General features: G+C 47.9%; 1 protein-coding gene across 1 annotated transcript in view; it reads right to left on the bottom strand.

The window, feature by feature from the left end:
- Positions 1–14,342, bottom strand: part of DLG2 (discs large MAGUK scaffold protein 2) — a 904,765-nt gene that overhangs the window by 711,007 nt on the left and 179,416 nt on the right. The window contains exon 6 of the mRNA XM_083499674.1: positions 6,287–6,361. Within this exon, the coding sequence (XP_083355800.1) occupies positions 6,287–6,361 (75 nt within the window). The remainder of the gene's footprint in view (positions 1–6,286; positions 6,362–14,342) is intronic.

Here is a 14,342-nt window from a genome sequence, read left to right as displayed (position 1 = left end):
GGCTTTGTAAGTGTGACTAGAATTGCAGGCTGAAGGCAGCTGGATACTGCAATGTTCAAAGCACGTAAACCACAAAACACATTCCTCACCACCCACCTCGAATGTGGAATTTATGAGCTAGCAGGGTTTGGAAGAGAAGCAGGGAGCTTCTCCGTCAACACCTTTGGTTGGGTAGACCTACCTTGTTTTACAGTGGAGTTGCCGGGTGCCCTGCTTTGCAGGAGATTGTCTTCTATTTGAAGGTGCCCCCATTTGAAAGGCTGCTTGGCCAAGGTGGCATGCAAACTAGACCCTTACAGCACTTTCCATGCACCCCACCCACCCAGGAATCCTGGTAACTATAGCTTACTTTACAGACCTACATACAGTTCCCAGAATTTGTGGGGTGGCTGGGCAGGCTTTAAATGTGCTTTAAATCTCTGGTATGGTTTGAAGGGGACGCAGGTGGCGCTGTGGGTTAAACCACAGAGCCTAGGGCTTGCCGATCAGAAGGTCGGCGGTTCGAATCCCCGCAACAGGGTGAGCTCCCGTTGCTCGGTCCCTGCTCCTGCCAACCTAGCAGTTCGAAAGCACATCAAAGTGCAAGTAGATAAATAGGTACCATTCCAGCAGGAAGGTAAATGGCATTTCCATGCGTGGCTTAGTCATGCTGGCCACATGACCCGGAAACTGTACGCCGGCTCCCTTGGCCAATAAAGCGAGATGAGCGCTGCAACCCCAGAGTCGTCCGCAACTGGACCTAATGGCTTTACCTTTGCCTTTATGGTCTGAAGATAAAAAAACCAGGAGGAGAAGAGGAGGAGGAGGAGGAGTTTGGATTTGATATCCAACTTTATCACTACCCAAAGGAGTCACAAAGCCGCTAACAATCTCCTTTCCCTTCCTCCCCCACAACAAACACTCTGTGAGGTGAGTGAAGCTGAGAGACTTCAAGGAAGTGCAACTAGCCCAAGGTCACCCAGCAGCTGCATGTGGAGGAGTGGGGAAGCGAACCCGGTTCACCAGATTATGAGTCCACTGCTCCTAACCACTACACCACACTGGCACATTACACCACATGAGAGCAGAGGGATCTGAACATTGCCCAACAACGGATTGTGCGTGGACAGCACACTGAGCAGATACACAACCAACCCAGAGGGTGGCCCTCCTTAGTCTCAATGTTACCCTTGCAGAACTCAGCAGGGAGGAAGACGGGGACAAAACTACAATAAATTGGCTCTGCCTTTCATTGCCTCAGTCTCCACCTACGGTTGACCTTCCCACTGTCCCTAACGGGCCCCTGCAATTAAACTATTTATTTGCTATATGTCTTTTTGAGGGTTGATGGCTTGTGTATCCCCAGGGGAGTAGCAGAGGTCGTGTCTGTAAAAGTGCAGTAGCTCCAAAGCTATGTAACAGGCTGCTGTTTCATTAAATTGTTAAATCACAGTGACTTACAAAAATGTGGAGCCGCTTGCCAGGAAGCTTGAAACATGCAAGCTTGCAATTCAGCCTCCCATTAACGCCTGTGCTGTGAGTTCGCCAGGCATAAACCACAGCGATGTCTGTAATTCCTGATGACCATCGTGCAAGTAATATTCCTTGGCTTTCGCTCACATTCCTTGCTTTTTTGGTGGGTTCGCTCTGGATGAGTACTTCTCTGGGAGACAAGGACATCCTGTATTCCTCTTCACCAATTTCTACCACCACAATGAACATTTCTAGTTAGCAACCGCACTACAATTTCAGTTACATTTTTGCCCTGGCAATGAAGTGTCAAAATCAGCACATTCCCTAATGTGTATATTTGACAAAACTCCTTACAAACGTGCGTATGAGGGAGGAAACCACACTAAAATGCTGTTGAATCTTCGTGGGCATTTTTTCTTTTAAAATATCACAGACTGATGGGGAAAAGGAGAAACAGAAAAATTTAATTTGATAGATTCCTCCATCCCCAAACACCTTTTTGGCTACTGAGATTGGTAGTAATTTCTGTGTTGGATCCATATTCAATGCATCTTCTATTTCCTTACGGGCAGCACATTACAGAGGAAATTATCCCAGTTATTATGTAATAAAGTCTACCCAGAAACTAGTCTAAGGTTTCATGATTAACACATTCCCTGTGCAGAGAGCTCCTTCAGGAATATTTTATAACCCAAGCGCTACAGAAACATTACCAGGAAAGAGAAGTCTGCAGACACAGCTCCCTCCTTCGGCAATTAATTTGAATTAGGCTGTTCTCCATTGCCAAATGAGTTTAAATAAGGACATTTAAATAAGGAAAGCCAATCCTGCATTGACCTCTCCCACAGACTGCAAACAACTAAACAGAATCAAAGGTCTTAAAGGAAGGAACAATGAGCAGAGCAGAGAAAATTTGATATGAAACTATAACCATCAAAGGAGGCTGGTGTTTATGTAATAGCAGTGCTTCAAAGTCCACCAGAAGGCATAGGGGGGGGGGAGCAGGTAAGAGAGAAAAAGAGGATACTTGGGATGGAGTGGGGAATCCCTGAAACAACTGATGCCACTGAGGTCTGAGTAGCGCAGCTCAGGGTTAGAGAATTAGTTTTGCATAGAGAGGGTTTGGAGTTCACTTCCCAAGCATCACCTGGTAGGGCTGGGAGACACCCCTCTGAATCCCTGCAGTGCCACTTCTATAAGCTGCCCAGAGTGGCTGGGGAAACCCAACCAGAGGGTGGAGTACGAATATTAAAATTATTGTTATTAATTTTGGGGTTGCACTGCTCAGTATTTTGATTTGGGGGTTTTACAGACACTAGATATTTTTGTTTTATCTGTATCTTAGTTTTGCAGTCGTATGCCTTTTAATTTGCCAACTTCCTCATATGCATCAGTCTATAAATTGATTAAATGGCATATATAATAAGAAGATAAAACAGGTAGCAAGGTGGACGCTCTTGCTCAGCAAATTCCGTGCATACACAACTTGGGATTCCTAAAGGAAGTGGATAACTATCTTCAAGGGCAAAAGCAGGGATCATTTGAAAGACCAGCACTGAAAAGGCTTTCCTTGGTTTAGAAGAAAGTGAGATCAGAAAGACAGACATCTAAACAAGTATAGACTGATTCAAGTGATGCCTTTGAGTTAACTGGCCTGTTTAGCTTTGTCTGTTTGCAACATGACAATCCCCTGGAACATTGAGACGTTTGAATGAAATCTGGTATATATGTTTGGTACACAGCTGTACATTTCAGACCGCACAGGAGCAGGGAGGGCAGAATAAAGGCTGCAAATGCCTGCTGTGATTTTTTTTTAAAAAAAAAGTATGTGTGATGTGATGTTGTTTCTCTTTTATGATGCTTGACTGTGTTTCCTTGTAGGGCACTTTAAAGAGGCCTATTTTTGAACTGAAAAGTGGGATATTAATTTTTAATACCAATTACAACGAAAAGACACACCATAGTACAACATCACCCTTGAGCAGTGAACAATCACAACGACGGCTGGTTGGTATATAATTGAACAAAATGATTCCCATATTTGGAGTTCCAGCACCAAACCCCAGCACCCGTTTCAAAGGGAAGCTGGAAGATGTGAAAACAGGGCACTCACATGTACCAAAACATCAGAGCATTCCAGTGAATGGGAGCGGTGTAACTTAACCAAGCAGAGGGAGATGACTGGATACTCATAGGTAAAGGGATGCGGGTGGTGCTGTGGTCTAAACCACTTAGCCTTTTGTGCTTGCTGATTGGAAGGTCGGCGGTTCGAATCCCCGTGACAGGGTGAGCTCCCATTGCTTCGTCCCAGCTTCTACCAACCTAGCAGTTTGAAAGCATACCAGTGCAAGTAGATAAATAGGTACCACTGTGGTGGGAAGGTAAATGGCATTTCCATGCATTCTGGCAGTAGCAGTTTAGTCATGCTGGCCACATGACCCAAAAAGTTGTCTGTGGACAAATGATGGTTCTCTCGGCCTGAAGCAAGACGAGCGCCGCACCCCATATTCACCTTTGACTGGATTTAAACGACCAGGGGTCATTTACCTTTTACCTTTACTCATAGGTAAGTGGGGTTAGTATTGAAACCTAACTCCCAAATAAGCATGCACAGAATTGTTGTCTAACAGTGCAATTCTATGCATGGTTACGCAGAGACGTAAGTCTTGCTGTGTTCAGTGATGCCTACTTTCAAGTAACTGCGTATAAAATTGCAGCTTTGGACTCTCTCCTGTAATATAATTCTCTGGGCAGTGTGTACTTACACTACACATTGAATATTCTGCACAACAGAGGCCCAATTTAAATTAGATGGCACTGTCACAGCTTGTTAACCTCAGCATCTTGTAGGGAGCCCAACAAGTACATATTATCCAATGGAAGCAGCTCCAGTGGCCAGGACTAATCCTTCAAAGGTTCTTAGTCTCTGTGTATGTGCAGTGAGCATAAGCACTCCAGCAAAACCACCACGTGGAACACACATCATTGGAGTGGAGATTCTACCCACCTGACAGCCAATGCCTTGCATATTTAAACATCAACCATACTGTTATGTACTGAGTTGAATAGGATCCAAACTGCAGCAGTCTGATTGGTCCTAGAACAATAGGATTCAAAATGCAGCAGTCTGATTGGGCCAAGAACAATGCAGCAGTATGATTGGTTGGCAGGAACCACCCAATCATGCTCCAGATATAAGTGAATCCACAACCTGATTGGCTTACAGTAGAATTCCAGAATTAACCAATCATGTGCAGCCCATTGTGTAAATAATGTATATAAAGCAGATACGTTGAGGGGACTTTTATTCATTCCTCCTCACCACTATGAGCTGAATAAAGAGCAAGAAATCACTTTGCGACTCTGAGTATATTTCACATACAAAAGGCTAAAGTAGTAGGCACTGTTGGGCAGCTTTCAGAGGGCTGCTCACATGCTTAAATTACAGTGGTACCTTGTTTTGAGTCCAGGATCCGTTCCAGAGCTCCGGACGCTCCTGAAAGGGATGCTCAACAAAGCGCCACTATGTGTGCGAACACACGCTGAACGGTTTGTGCTTCTGCACATGCGCGAGTGGCAAACCCGGAAGTAGCCCGTGCCAGTACTTCCAGGTTTGCCATGGGCGTTCGCCAAAATGGACGGTCGACAGGGCGGATGTTCACGGAGGTATTACTGTATATGTTTGCCATAAGATGGGAAAGAATTGGTTCTAAAGCTGTTTCCGTTGATCTCAAAAAACTTTCTGAGTAACGCACCAATCGTGGGAACAAATAAGATTGTTTTAAATCCAAGCTTGCACACCTCTGATTTGATATTTATAACATCTCAGTTTGGGTATCAAGACTAAACATTTAGCACACGACTGGAAGAGGCAAAACTCAAAATGTCAGTTTTCCTGACCACATTTCTAAGTTGGCCTGCACAACGTGAATACAGTGGTGCCCCACAAGACGAATGCCTCGCAAGACGGAAAACCTGCTAGACGAAAGGGTTTTCCGTTTTGGAGGTGCTTCGCAAACGAATTTCCTATGGGCTTGCTTCGCAAGACGAAAATGTCTTGCGAGTTCCTGCGGGGGTTTTTTTCTCCCCCCCCCCTTTTTCCCAAGCCGCTAAGCCGCTTATCAGCTGATCCGCTAAGCCGCTTAACAGCTGATCTGCTAAGCCGCTTATCAGCTGATCCGCTAAGCCGCTAAGCCGCTTATCAGTTGATCCGCTAAGCCCGCTAAGCCGCTAATAGCGCTAATCTGCTAAGCCGCTAATGGGCTTGCTTCGCAAGACGAAAAAACCACAAGATGAAGAGACTCGTGGAACGGATTCTTTTCGTCTTGCGAGGCACCACTGTGCTGCATCATTAATTTTAGGACTTCTGCAGCCTGATCCTATGCACAGTTTCACAGAAACGAATCCTGGTGATTTCATGGGGCCTTACTTTTAGGTAAATGTAGGGAGGGTTGCAGCTTTAGAAAATCTGGATTAGGGCCCAGCGGTTGAAAATGTATCTCATTCAGATGACTGAAAGCAAGGAGAACCATGAAATCAGGAAAGAGGATCTTTGTCTTCTCCTAGGCTTCACCCAACACCAACAAATCTTTTTCTAGATTTTTTTTAAAGATTATTTTCAATCCCTCAGTGACAGAGTACGGAACCACAAAACTGTGAATTGCTTTGGGGGAAAACCCACTCACACAGACCAGAAAGTACCCTTAATTTGGCCTTTCTCTGATAATTTTATCAAACATTCTGGTATACAGCCCTAAGGCTGCCTCTAGGACATAGACATCTCCTTTATTCTCTTTAATCTATGCAACGGAGGGAGGAAAAGGCTCCGACTTACCACAGAGTGCTGAATAGGTATCCATCCAGGTGATTCAACGGGACACTTGTGTGCTGGGCATCTGGTGTGGCTCTGCTGCAATGAAGGAAACAAGAGGGTGGTGTGTTAGATATTCTGTGTGCATGAACTACCAAACATTGGAGGGAAAGTTTTGGTTTGAAGATGGCGCCACCTTAAAGAAGCAGCTGTGGTTCAGTGGTTAAAAGACGCCTGCTCCTTGGGAGAAACGCGATGGCAAAGCTAGACAGCATCTTAAAATGCAGAGACATCACCTTGCCAACAAAGGTCCGTATAGTTAAAGCCATGGTTTTCCCAGTAGTGATGTATGGAAGTGAGAGCTGGACCATAAAGAAGGCTGATCGCCGAAGAATTGATGCTTTTGAATTATGGTGCTGGAGGAGACTCTTGAGAGTCCCATGGACTGCAAGAAGATCAAACGCATCCATTCTTAAGGAAATCAGCCCTGAGTGGTCACTGGAAGGACAGATCGTGAAGCTGAGGCTCCAATACTTTGGCCACCTCATGAGAAGAGAAGACTCCCTGGGAAAGACCCTGATGTTGGGAAAGATGGAGGGCACAAGGAGAAGGGGACGACAGAGGACGAGAGGGTTGGACAGTGTTCTCGAAGCCACAAACATGAGTGTGACCAAACTGCGGGAGGCAGTGGAAGACAGGAGTGCCTGGCATGCTCTGGTCCATGGAGTCACGAAGAGTCGGACATGACTAAACGACTAAACAACAACAACAACAGTTCAGTGGTAGAACAAATACCTTGCATGAAAATGACTCCAAATTCAATCTTTCATTCTATCTCTCACACACACACATAAAACATCAGAGGGGACCACAAGCAATGATAACATTGAAATCTATCACCAAAACACATTAATAAAAAGCTTAACACTCATTCATATTACTGAGAATTATTAGATTCCTATTAATCAAATATATCTTTCTGCAGTTTTCCATCAGTCTTTGATGGGTTCCTCCTCTCACCCTTTTGTCTAACAGCATCAATAAAAGTATATCAAGCTGCCCATTCTTTATTGCACCAGATTTAGAGTGGCTGGGGAAACCCAGCCAGATGGGTGGGGTAGAAATAATAAAATAAAATAAAATAAAATAAAATAAAATAATTATTTAGGGGGTGCATGGGCAGAGGAGAGCAGGAAAGTCCCATTGTGCAAGCATAAATCTTGTTGATGGGACAACTACTTAGTAGTGCTTAGCATGGGCTCTGCCCCTGAGCGATGGTCCATCCTTGCTCATGCTCCTGTATGACTATTTTTCACTGTACAAACCATCTTTTTAATTCCTCATCTATCCTATCTCATTACTAGGCTCATTTGTTTGTGTAACAATTTTTAAATCACACACTTGTTGTTGTTGTTTTTAAAAAAAACTCTCTTTCCTCATCTGGAGCATCTCAAGAACAAACAAGAATGATTAACTTTTTTCCCGTCCAAACACATAGCCGATAAGTGTTAAAACAATTTTAATTTTTGCTGAACAAAATGTCTCTGCAAACTCACCACCCAATCATTCTTTATCAACATGCATCTAGTCAATAAAACAAGTGGACTTGAAGCAGGCTCCATGTGTTTGGTCATTTGAGGATGCCTGCATTGTACATAAGTGCGCATCTTAAGAATGAACTTGGCAGATTTTAGGGGCACAGCAAGGCTAATTCTCGATTTCTGACTTCACAGCATGCTCTAAATACCAACAAGCAATGCTGTGTTTTTTATTATGGATGTTGTGGATGTTTGGCCAAGCCTAGCTGAGAAGCAGGCTTCAGGGATTCTTAAAAGATTGTTTCCAAGGAGAGGCAAGCTGTTACATATTTATTTATTTATTATTTAATGCATTTCTAGCCTGCCTTTCCCCCGAGAAGCTGAAAGTAGTGCACATTGTATGCTGAGGAAACTGAGCGGGGAGGTAGGGGTGACTGTCCATCTTCAGGGCTATTCCAGCCTCTTTGATCGTTCAGATTTTATAGGATCAGGCCAGGCTGTGTGTCAGGGAACTGCCATCAGAGCATCAGGTGGTGGAGGGACTCAGGCAGGATGAAAGAGACTCAACTGCTGAAGCAGGGACCAGCAGGGGGAGGAGTGGGTCTCTGAGGGAATGCGAGCAGGAGGGAGGGCTCAGGGAGGCTTCCAGCGAGAACAGTGGGGAGGTATCGGAGTCTCCCATAGGGAGACCCACACCTCGCAGGAAACTGTCACGCCGTGAGTCCAGGAGACGCGTTTCCGTTAAGGAACTTCTTTGCTGGAAACGCTTCCGCAGACAGCCACTGTCGGACTCTACTAGTGACTAGAGCAGACATGTCTGAGGAGCTCCGTCACACACGGAGGTTTGTGGGGTCGCACAAACTCTGAGGGAGCACGTTTTCACGCACAAGCAGCTAATCAAACCCTCACAGCAGTCCGACAGTCTTTGTACGCTGCCTGTGCAAGAGAAGGCATCATGAGCGAACCAACCGGAACCGGAGGAGCAGGGGCTGGAGCTGGTCCAAGCTTGGAAGATAGATACCGAGCGTTGGAGGTTCAACTGGCCCTGCAGACGGCGAGGCTGGAGGAGAGAAGGGCTCAGGATGCAGACAAGAAGGGGAGAGCCACTCAATTCCCCAGAAAGGTACCAGGATTGGTGCAGAAATTTGGGGGGGACCCCAAGGACTACCATGCTTTTAGGACAGAGATGCAATATGCCCTTAATGTGCAGTTCGATGAGTTCCCTGATGAGGAATCGCGAGTTGCTTTTGTAATTGGGCATCTTGAGAAAGGGGCTAGAGACTGGGTTCGACCCCTAATGGCAACGCACAATGACATACTAAAGGACACAATGAAGTTCTTTCGTGCAATGGATATCATGTTTTCCAGCGATATTGAGGAAGGGGTGGTGCGCAGACAGCTAATGGCTTGTAAGCAGGGGAGTCGATCTGTCCGTGAATATTGGACTGAGTTTACCATGCTGATTCACAGACTGAGTTGGGATTTATCGGCGGCACCCGTTCAAATGCTATTTGAAGAAGGTCTTTCTTCGGGGGTGAAAGACGAGCTGGCACGGAGCCCCAGGGCGGAGTCTATGGATCAGCTGACCAAATCTGCGCTGACCATAGGAGCGCGGCAGGAGGCAAGAGCCTTGGAGAGGCGGGAAGGGAGAGGGGAACGTTGGAAGGAGTTCCGCATTCCAGACATTCCTGAGCCAGCTTTCCCGCCGGCAGAGCCGATGGAAATCGGAACAGCGCGCGCGCGCGCATTTTCAAAAACCAGCGAGGGAGCTAAGAAGGAGGGAAAGGGCCCCCGGAAATGCTATCTCTGCCAACAGCCAGGCCACTTTGCCAGAGTCTGCCCCCAGAGGAAGGAATGGCAAGGGATGGTGGGAGCTGTTGAGGGGGGAGAAGAAGGGGGAGCGGAGCAGGTAAAAGCCAACGCCTGGTTGCCACAATTGGGGCACTGCAGCCAGGCCAAAGAGCAGTGAAAGTGCCCGTGCCAGAAGCTCCTCGACCTGCTCTAGTGATTGAAGTGTCGCTAGAGCTGCAGAATGGGCACCCCCTAAAAATAAAGGCGCTATTGGACTCAGGCAGCTCCTGCAATTTTATGAGCAAGGAGTTTGCTGCTGAACACCAGATACAGACCATCCCTTTAAGCAACCCCCTGCAGGTGACCACGATTGATGGCAGGGAGTTGTTGGGAGGAGGAGTCCGCTTGCAGACTGTCCCAATGATAATGAGGGTGGCAAGGCACACAGAACTGATAGCGTTTAATGTGGCCACCCTGGGAGGCGCTCCCATTATTTTGGGAATGAGCTGGCTAGCTCTACATGATCCGCTGGTTGGCTGGCATCAAAGAGTGGTGTCCTTTGGTTCAGCACATTGCCTAGAACACTGCAAAGGGGAGAAGGGTTCAGCAGGGGCCCAAGCCACCCTAGCAGGGACTGAAGTAATGGGGAAGGTGAAGGTACCACCACAGTATGCAGATCTCAGCGACGTGTTCAGCGAGAAGGAAGCTGACCAACTACCACCTCATAGACCCTTTGATTGTCAGATCAATTTACTCCCTGGAGCACAGCTTCCCGTGGGCAAGTTGTATGCCATGTCAGACAGGGAAATGCAGGAGTTGCGAGGGTTCATTGACAAGAACCTGAAGAGAGGCTTCATCAGAGAGTCCAAAGCAGCAGGGGGGAGCCCAGTGTTCTTTGTGGACAAAAAAAATGCGGACAAGCCGAGACTTGTATGTGATTTTAGGCGGCTGAATGCAGTGACTGAACCGGTGGCGTTCCCTATGCCCAGAATTGATGATATTTTGACCAGGGTGAGGAAGGGAAAGATTTTCACAAAGCTGGATCTAAGGGGGGCGTACAACCTGATACGCATAAGGAAAGGGGATGAATGGAAAACCACCATGTTTACCCCTTTGGGGGCGTTTGAATACCTCGTTATGCCATTTGGATTACAAGCAGGCTCCGCGTGTTTTCAATCTTTTATGAACCACGTGCTGGGCCCTTTGCTCTACAAGAATTGCGTTGCCTTTCTAGATGATGTGTTGGTGTATTCTGAGAATGAGGAGCAACATGTGAGAGACGTCAGAGAAGTGTTGAGCAGACTGCAAGCCAACAGGCTGTGGGTCAAACTGGAGAAGTGTCGGTTCCATACCAAGGAGGTGGAATTCCTGGGGTACCGCCTGTCAGACAAGGGATTGGCCATGGATCCCGGCAAGGTACAGGCAGTGCTGGAATGGAAAACACCCAAAACCAAGAAGGATGTGCAGAGGTTCCTAGGGTTTGGAAACTTTTATCGTAAGTTCATCCGCAACTTCGCCCATCTGACGGCGCCCATCACTGACTGTCTCAGCAGTAAAAAGAAGTTTGTATGGACGGCGGAGGCGGAGCGAGCGTTTGAGGAACTGAAAAGGGCCTTCGCCTCTGAAGAACAACTTCTGCATGTGGATTTACGAAAGAAGCTAAGGGTTGAAACAGACGCATCTGACAGAGCCATAGGGGCGGTGCTTCTTCTGCAGCCGGGGAAGGAGGAGTCAGAGTGGCGTCCGTGTGCCTTCTTCTCGCGGAAGCTGAACAAATCCGAGAGGAACTACACGGTGTACGACCGAGAACTGCTTGCTATTCATGAGGCGTTCCGGAGATGGAGGCATCTGCTAGTTGGTGCACAACATAAAGTGCAAGTGTGCACGGACCATAAAAATCTAGAGTACTGGAGAACGGCGCGAGTGCTCAACCAAAGGCAGTTGAGATGGGCCCAAGAGTTCTCCAAATTTAACTTTGAGATTTGTTATGTGCCAGGCCCAGAGAATGTTAGGGCGGACGCTCTCTCACGCAAACCTGAATATTTGGAGGGGGAGGGAGCACCCGAAGAAACCCATATCATTCCAGAGGACCGCTGGATGTGTGGGGCGACTTTGGTGGGGCAAAGGGAATTGGTAGAGGGTACGGTGCAGGATGCATACGCCCAGGGGAAACTCAGGGATCTCAGAGGGGAGGAAGACAAATCCGGTGGTTTTGAGGAGAGAAATGGGGCATTGTATTATAAGGGAGCGTTATATATACCTGAAGGGGAATTGAGGGAGAAAGTACTCAAGCAGCTGCACGATAGCCCCACAGCAGGGCACTTTGGGCAACACAAAACCATGTGGCTGGTTACCAGGGAATTTTGGTGGCCCAAGGTCAGGGAAGATGTGCGGGAGTATGTGAGAGGGTGTGAACAATGCCAAAGAGCCAAGGGGGAGAGGCAGGCGCCGGCTGGTTTATTAGAACCACTGCCCACACCTGAGAGACCGTGGGAAGCAGTGGCAATAGATTTCATGACTGATCTGCCAAGGTCTAGAGGGAAAACAGCCATCATGGTTGTAGTAGACCTGTTAACTAAAATGGCCCACTTCATAGCCTGCTCACATGCGGTTACAGCAGAAGAAACCGCCAAATTGTTTGTAGAGAATGTGTTTAGGTTGCATGGCGCCCCCTTGAGGGTGGTTTCAGACCGAGGGAAACAATTTACTTCCAGGTTCTGGAGGAAGCTCATGAGCTTACTGCATGTAGAGGTTAATTTCTCGACGGCCCGTCATCCTGAAACCAACGGGCAGGCGGAAAGAGCAAATGGGGTTCTCCAACAATATTTGAGGTGTTATGTTAATGACAGAGAGAATGATTGGGTGGAGAAGCTGGCGTTGGCAGAATTTGCCTACAACAATGCAGAGAACGTGTCCACGGGGATGAGCCCCTTTTTGGCTAATCACGGGTGCCATCCCAGAGCCTTCCCAGGGGGGGAGGGGGAGAACTGGAGCGTTCCAGCTGCAGAACAGTTCGTGGAAGAAATGGAAGCGATCCATCGCCAGCTCCAACTCAACTTAAACAGGGCTAAGGAGGAATATAAGAGGCAGGCAGACAAAAACAGAAGGGAAGGTGAAAGCATCAGGGTGGGGGACCAGGTGTGGCTGTCAACCCAAGGGTTGCCATTCAAAGGAGGTTGTAAGAAATTAAGACCCAAAAGGCTGGGTCCGTTTGAAGTCATACAGCAGGTCAATCCAGTGGCTTTCAGGCTCCGGTTACCGAACCACATGAAGCTGCACCCAGTTTTTCACAGGTCGTTGCTGTCACCGTATAGAGGAGACAGTGAGGGGAGGGTCACTAGGGGACCAGCAATGGAGGAGAAGGAACACAGCTACCATGTAGCGGAGATCCTCGATTCCAGGTGGAAGGGAGATCAAGTAGAGTATTTGGTAATGTGGGAAGGGGAACCGGAGTCGGAAAACACCTGGGTTAGGGCAGAGGATGTCAATGACGAGGTTTTAATAGAGACTTTTCATCAGAGGTTCCCACGTAAACCTCAGCCTGTAGCGAGGTTCCGAAGGGAATACTTTGCCACCACCGACGAGGAAGAGGAGTTGGAGGGGTTCCCAGATTCTGAAGAGGAGGAGGATTCAGCTGGCCAGGACGACGATCGATGGAGAGAATTGTTCGAGACGTCAGAAGATGAGGAAGATTCGTTTCGGGGTTTTAGCCCTTCACCTCCCAGGGGGGAGGAATTGGGAGGGGGTGAGGGGGGCCCTGGAGGGGAGGTGGATGTCAGGGAACTGCCATCAGAGCATCAGGTGGTGGAGGGACTCAGGCAGGATGAAAGAGACTCAACTGCTGAAGCAGGGACCAGCAGGGGGAGGAGTGGGTCTCTGAGGGAATGCGAGCAGGAGGGAGGGCTCAGGGAGGCTTCCAGCGAGAACAGTGGGGAGGTATCGGAGTCTCCCATAGGGAGACCCACACCTCGCAGGAAACTGTCACGCCGTGAGTCCAGGAGACGCGTTTCCGTTAAGGAACTTCTTTGCTGGAAACGCTTCCGCAGACAGCCACTGTCGGACTCTACTAGTGACTAGAGCAGACATGTCTGAGGAGCTCCGTCACACACGGAGGTTTGTGGGGTCGCACAAACTCTGAGGGAGCACGTTTTCACGCACAAGCAGCTAATCAAACCCTCACACTGTGGAAAGTCTGCAGGCAGGACCTGGGTACGGCAGCAACTCTCTCCTCTTTTGATTCCCAGCAACTGGCATAAATACAGTGGTACCTCAGGTTAAGTACTTAATTCATTCCGGAGGTCCGTTCTTAACCTGAAACTGTTCTTAACCTGAGGCACCACTTTAGCTAATGAGGTCTCCTGCTGCCACCGCGCCGCCAGAGCACGATTTCTGTTCTCATCCTGAAGCAAAGTTCTTAACCTGAAGCACTATTTCTGGGTTAGCGGAGTCTGTAACCTGAAACATATGTAACCTGAGGCCTTGGTTGTCGAACGGCTTGGTTCCCGAACAAATCAGGTCCCCTGAACGCCACAAACCCGGAAGTGAGTGTTCTGGTTTGCGAACGTTTTCTGGAAGCCAAACGCCCGACGCGGCTTCCGATTGAGTGCAGGAAGCTCCTGCAGACAATCGGAAGCTGCGCCTTGGTTTTCGAACGGTTCCAGGAGTCGAACGGATTCCCAGAATGGATTAAGTTTGACAACCAAGGTACCACTGTACTGGAGCCACGACACTAGTAGTCACATACATGTCTT

The sequence above is a fragment of the Podarcis liolepis genome, assembly GCF_965112155.1.
Source record: "Podarcis liolepis genome assembly, chromosome: 4".
NCBI classification, from domain to species: Eukaryota; Metazoa; Chordata; class Lepidosauria; order Squamata; family Lacertidae; genus Podarcis; species Podarcis liolepis.
The sequence above is the reverse complement of the archived record's forward strand: the minus strand, read 5'-3'. Positions and strand labels throughout refer to the sequence as shown.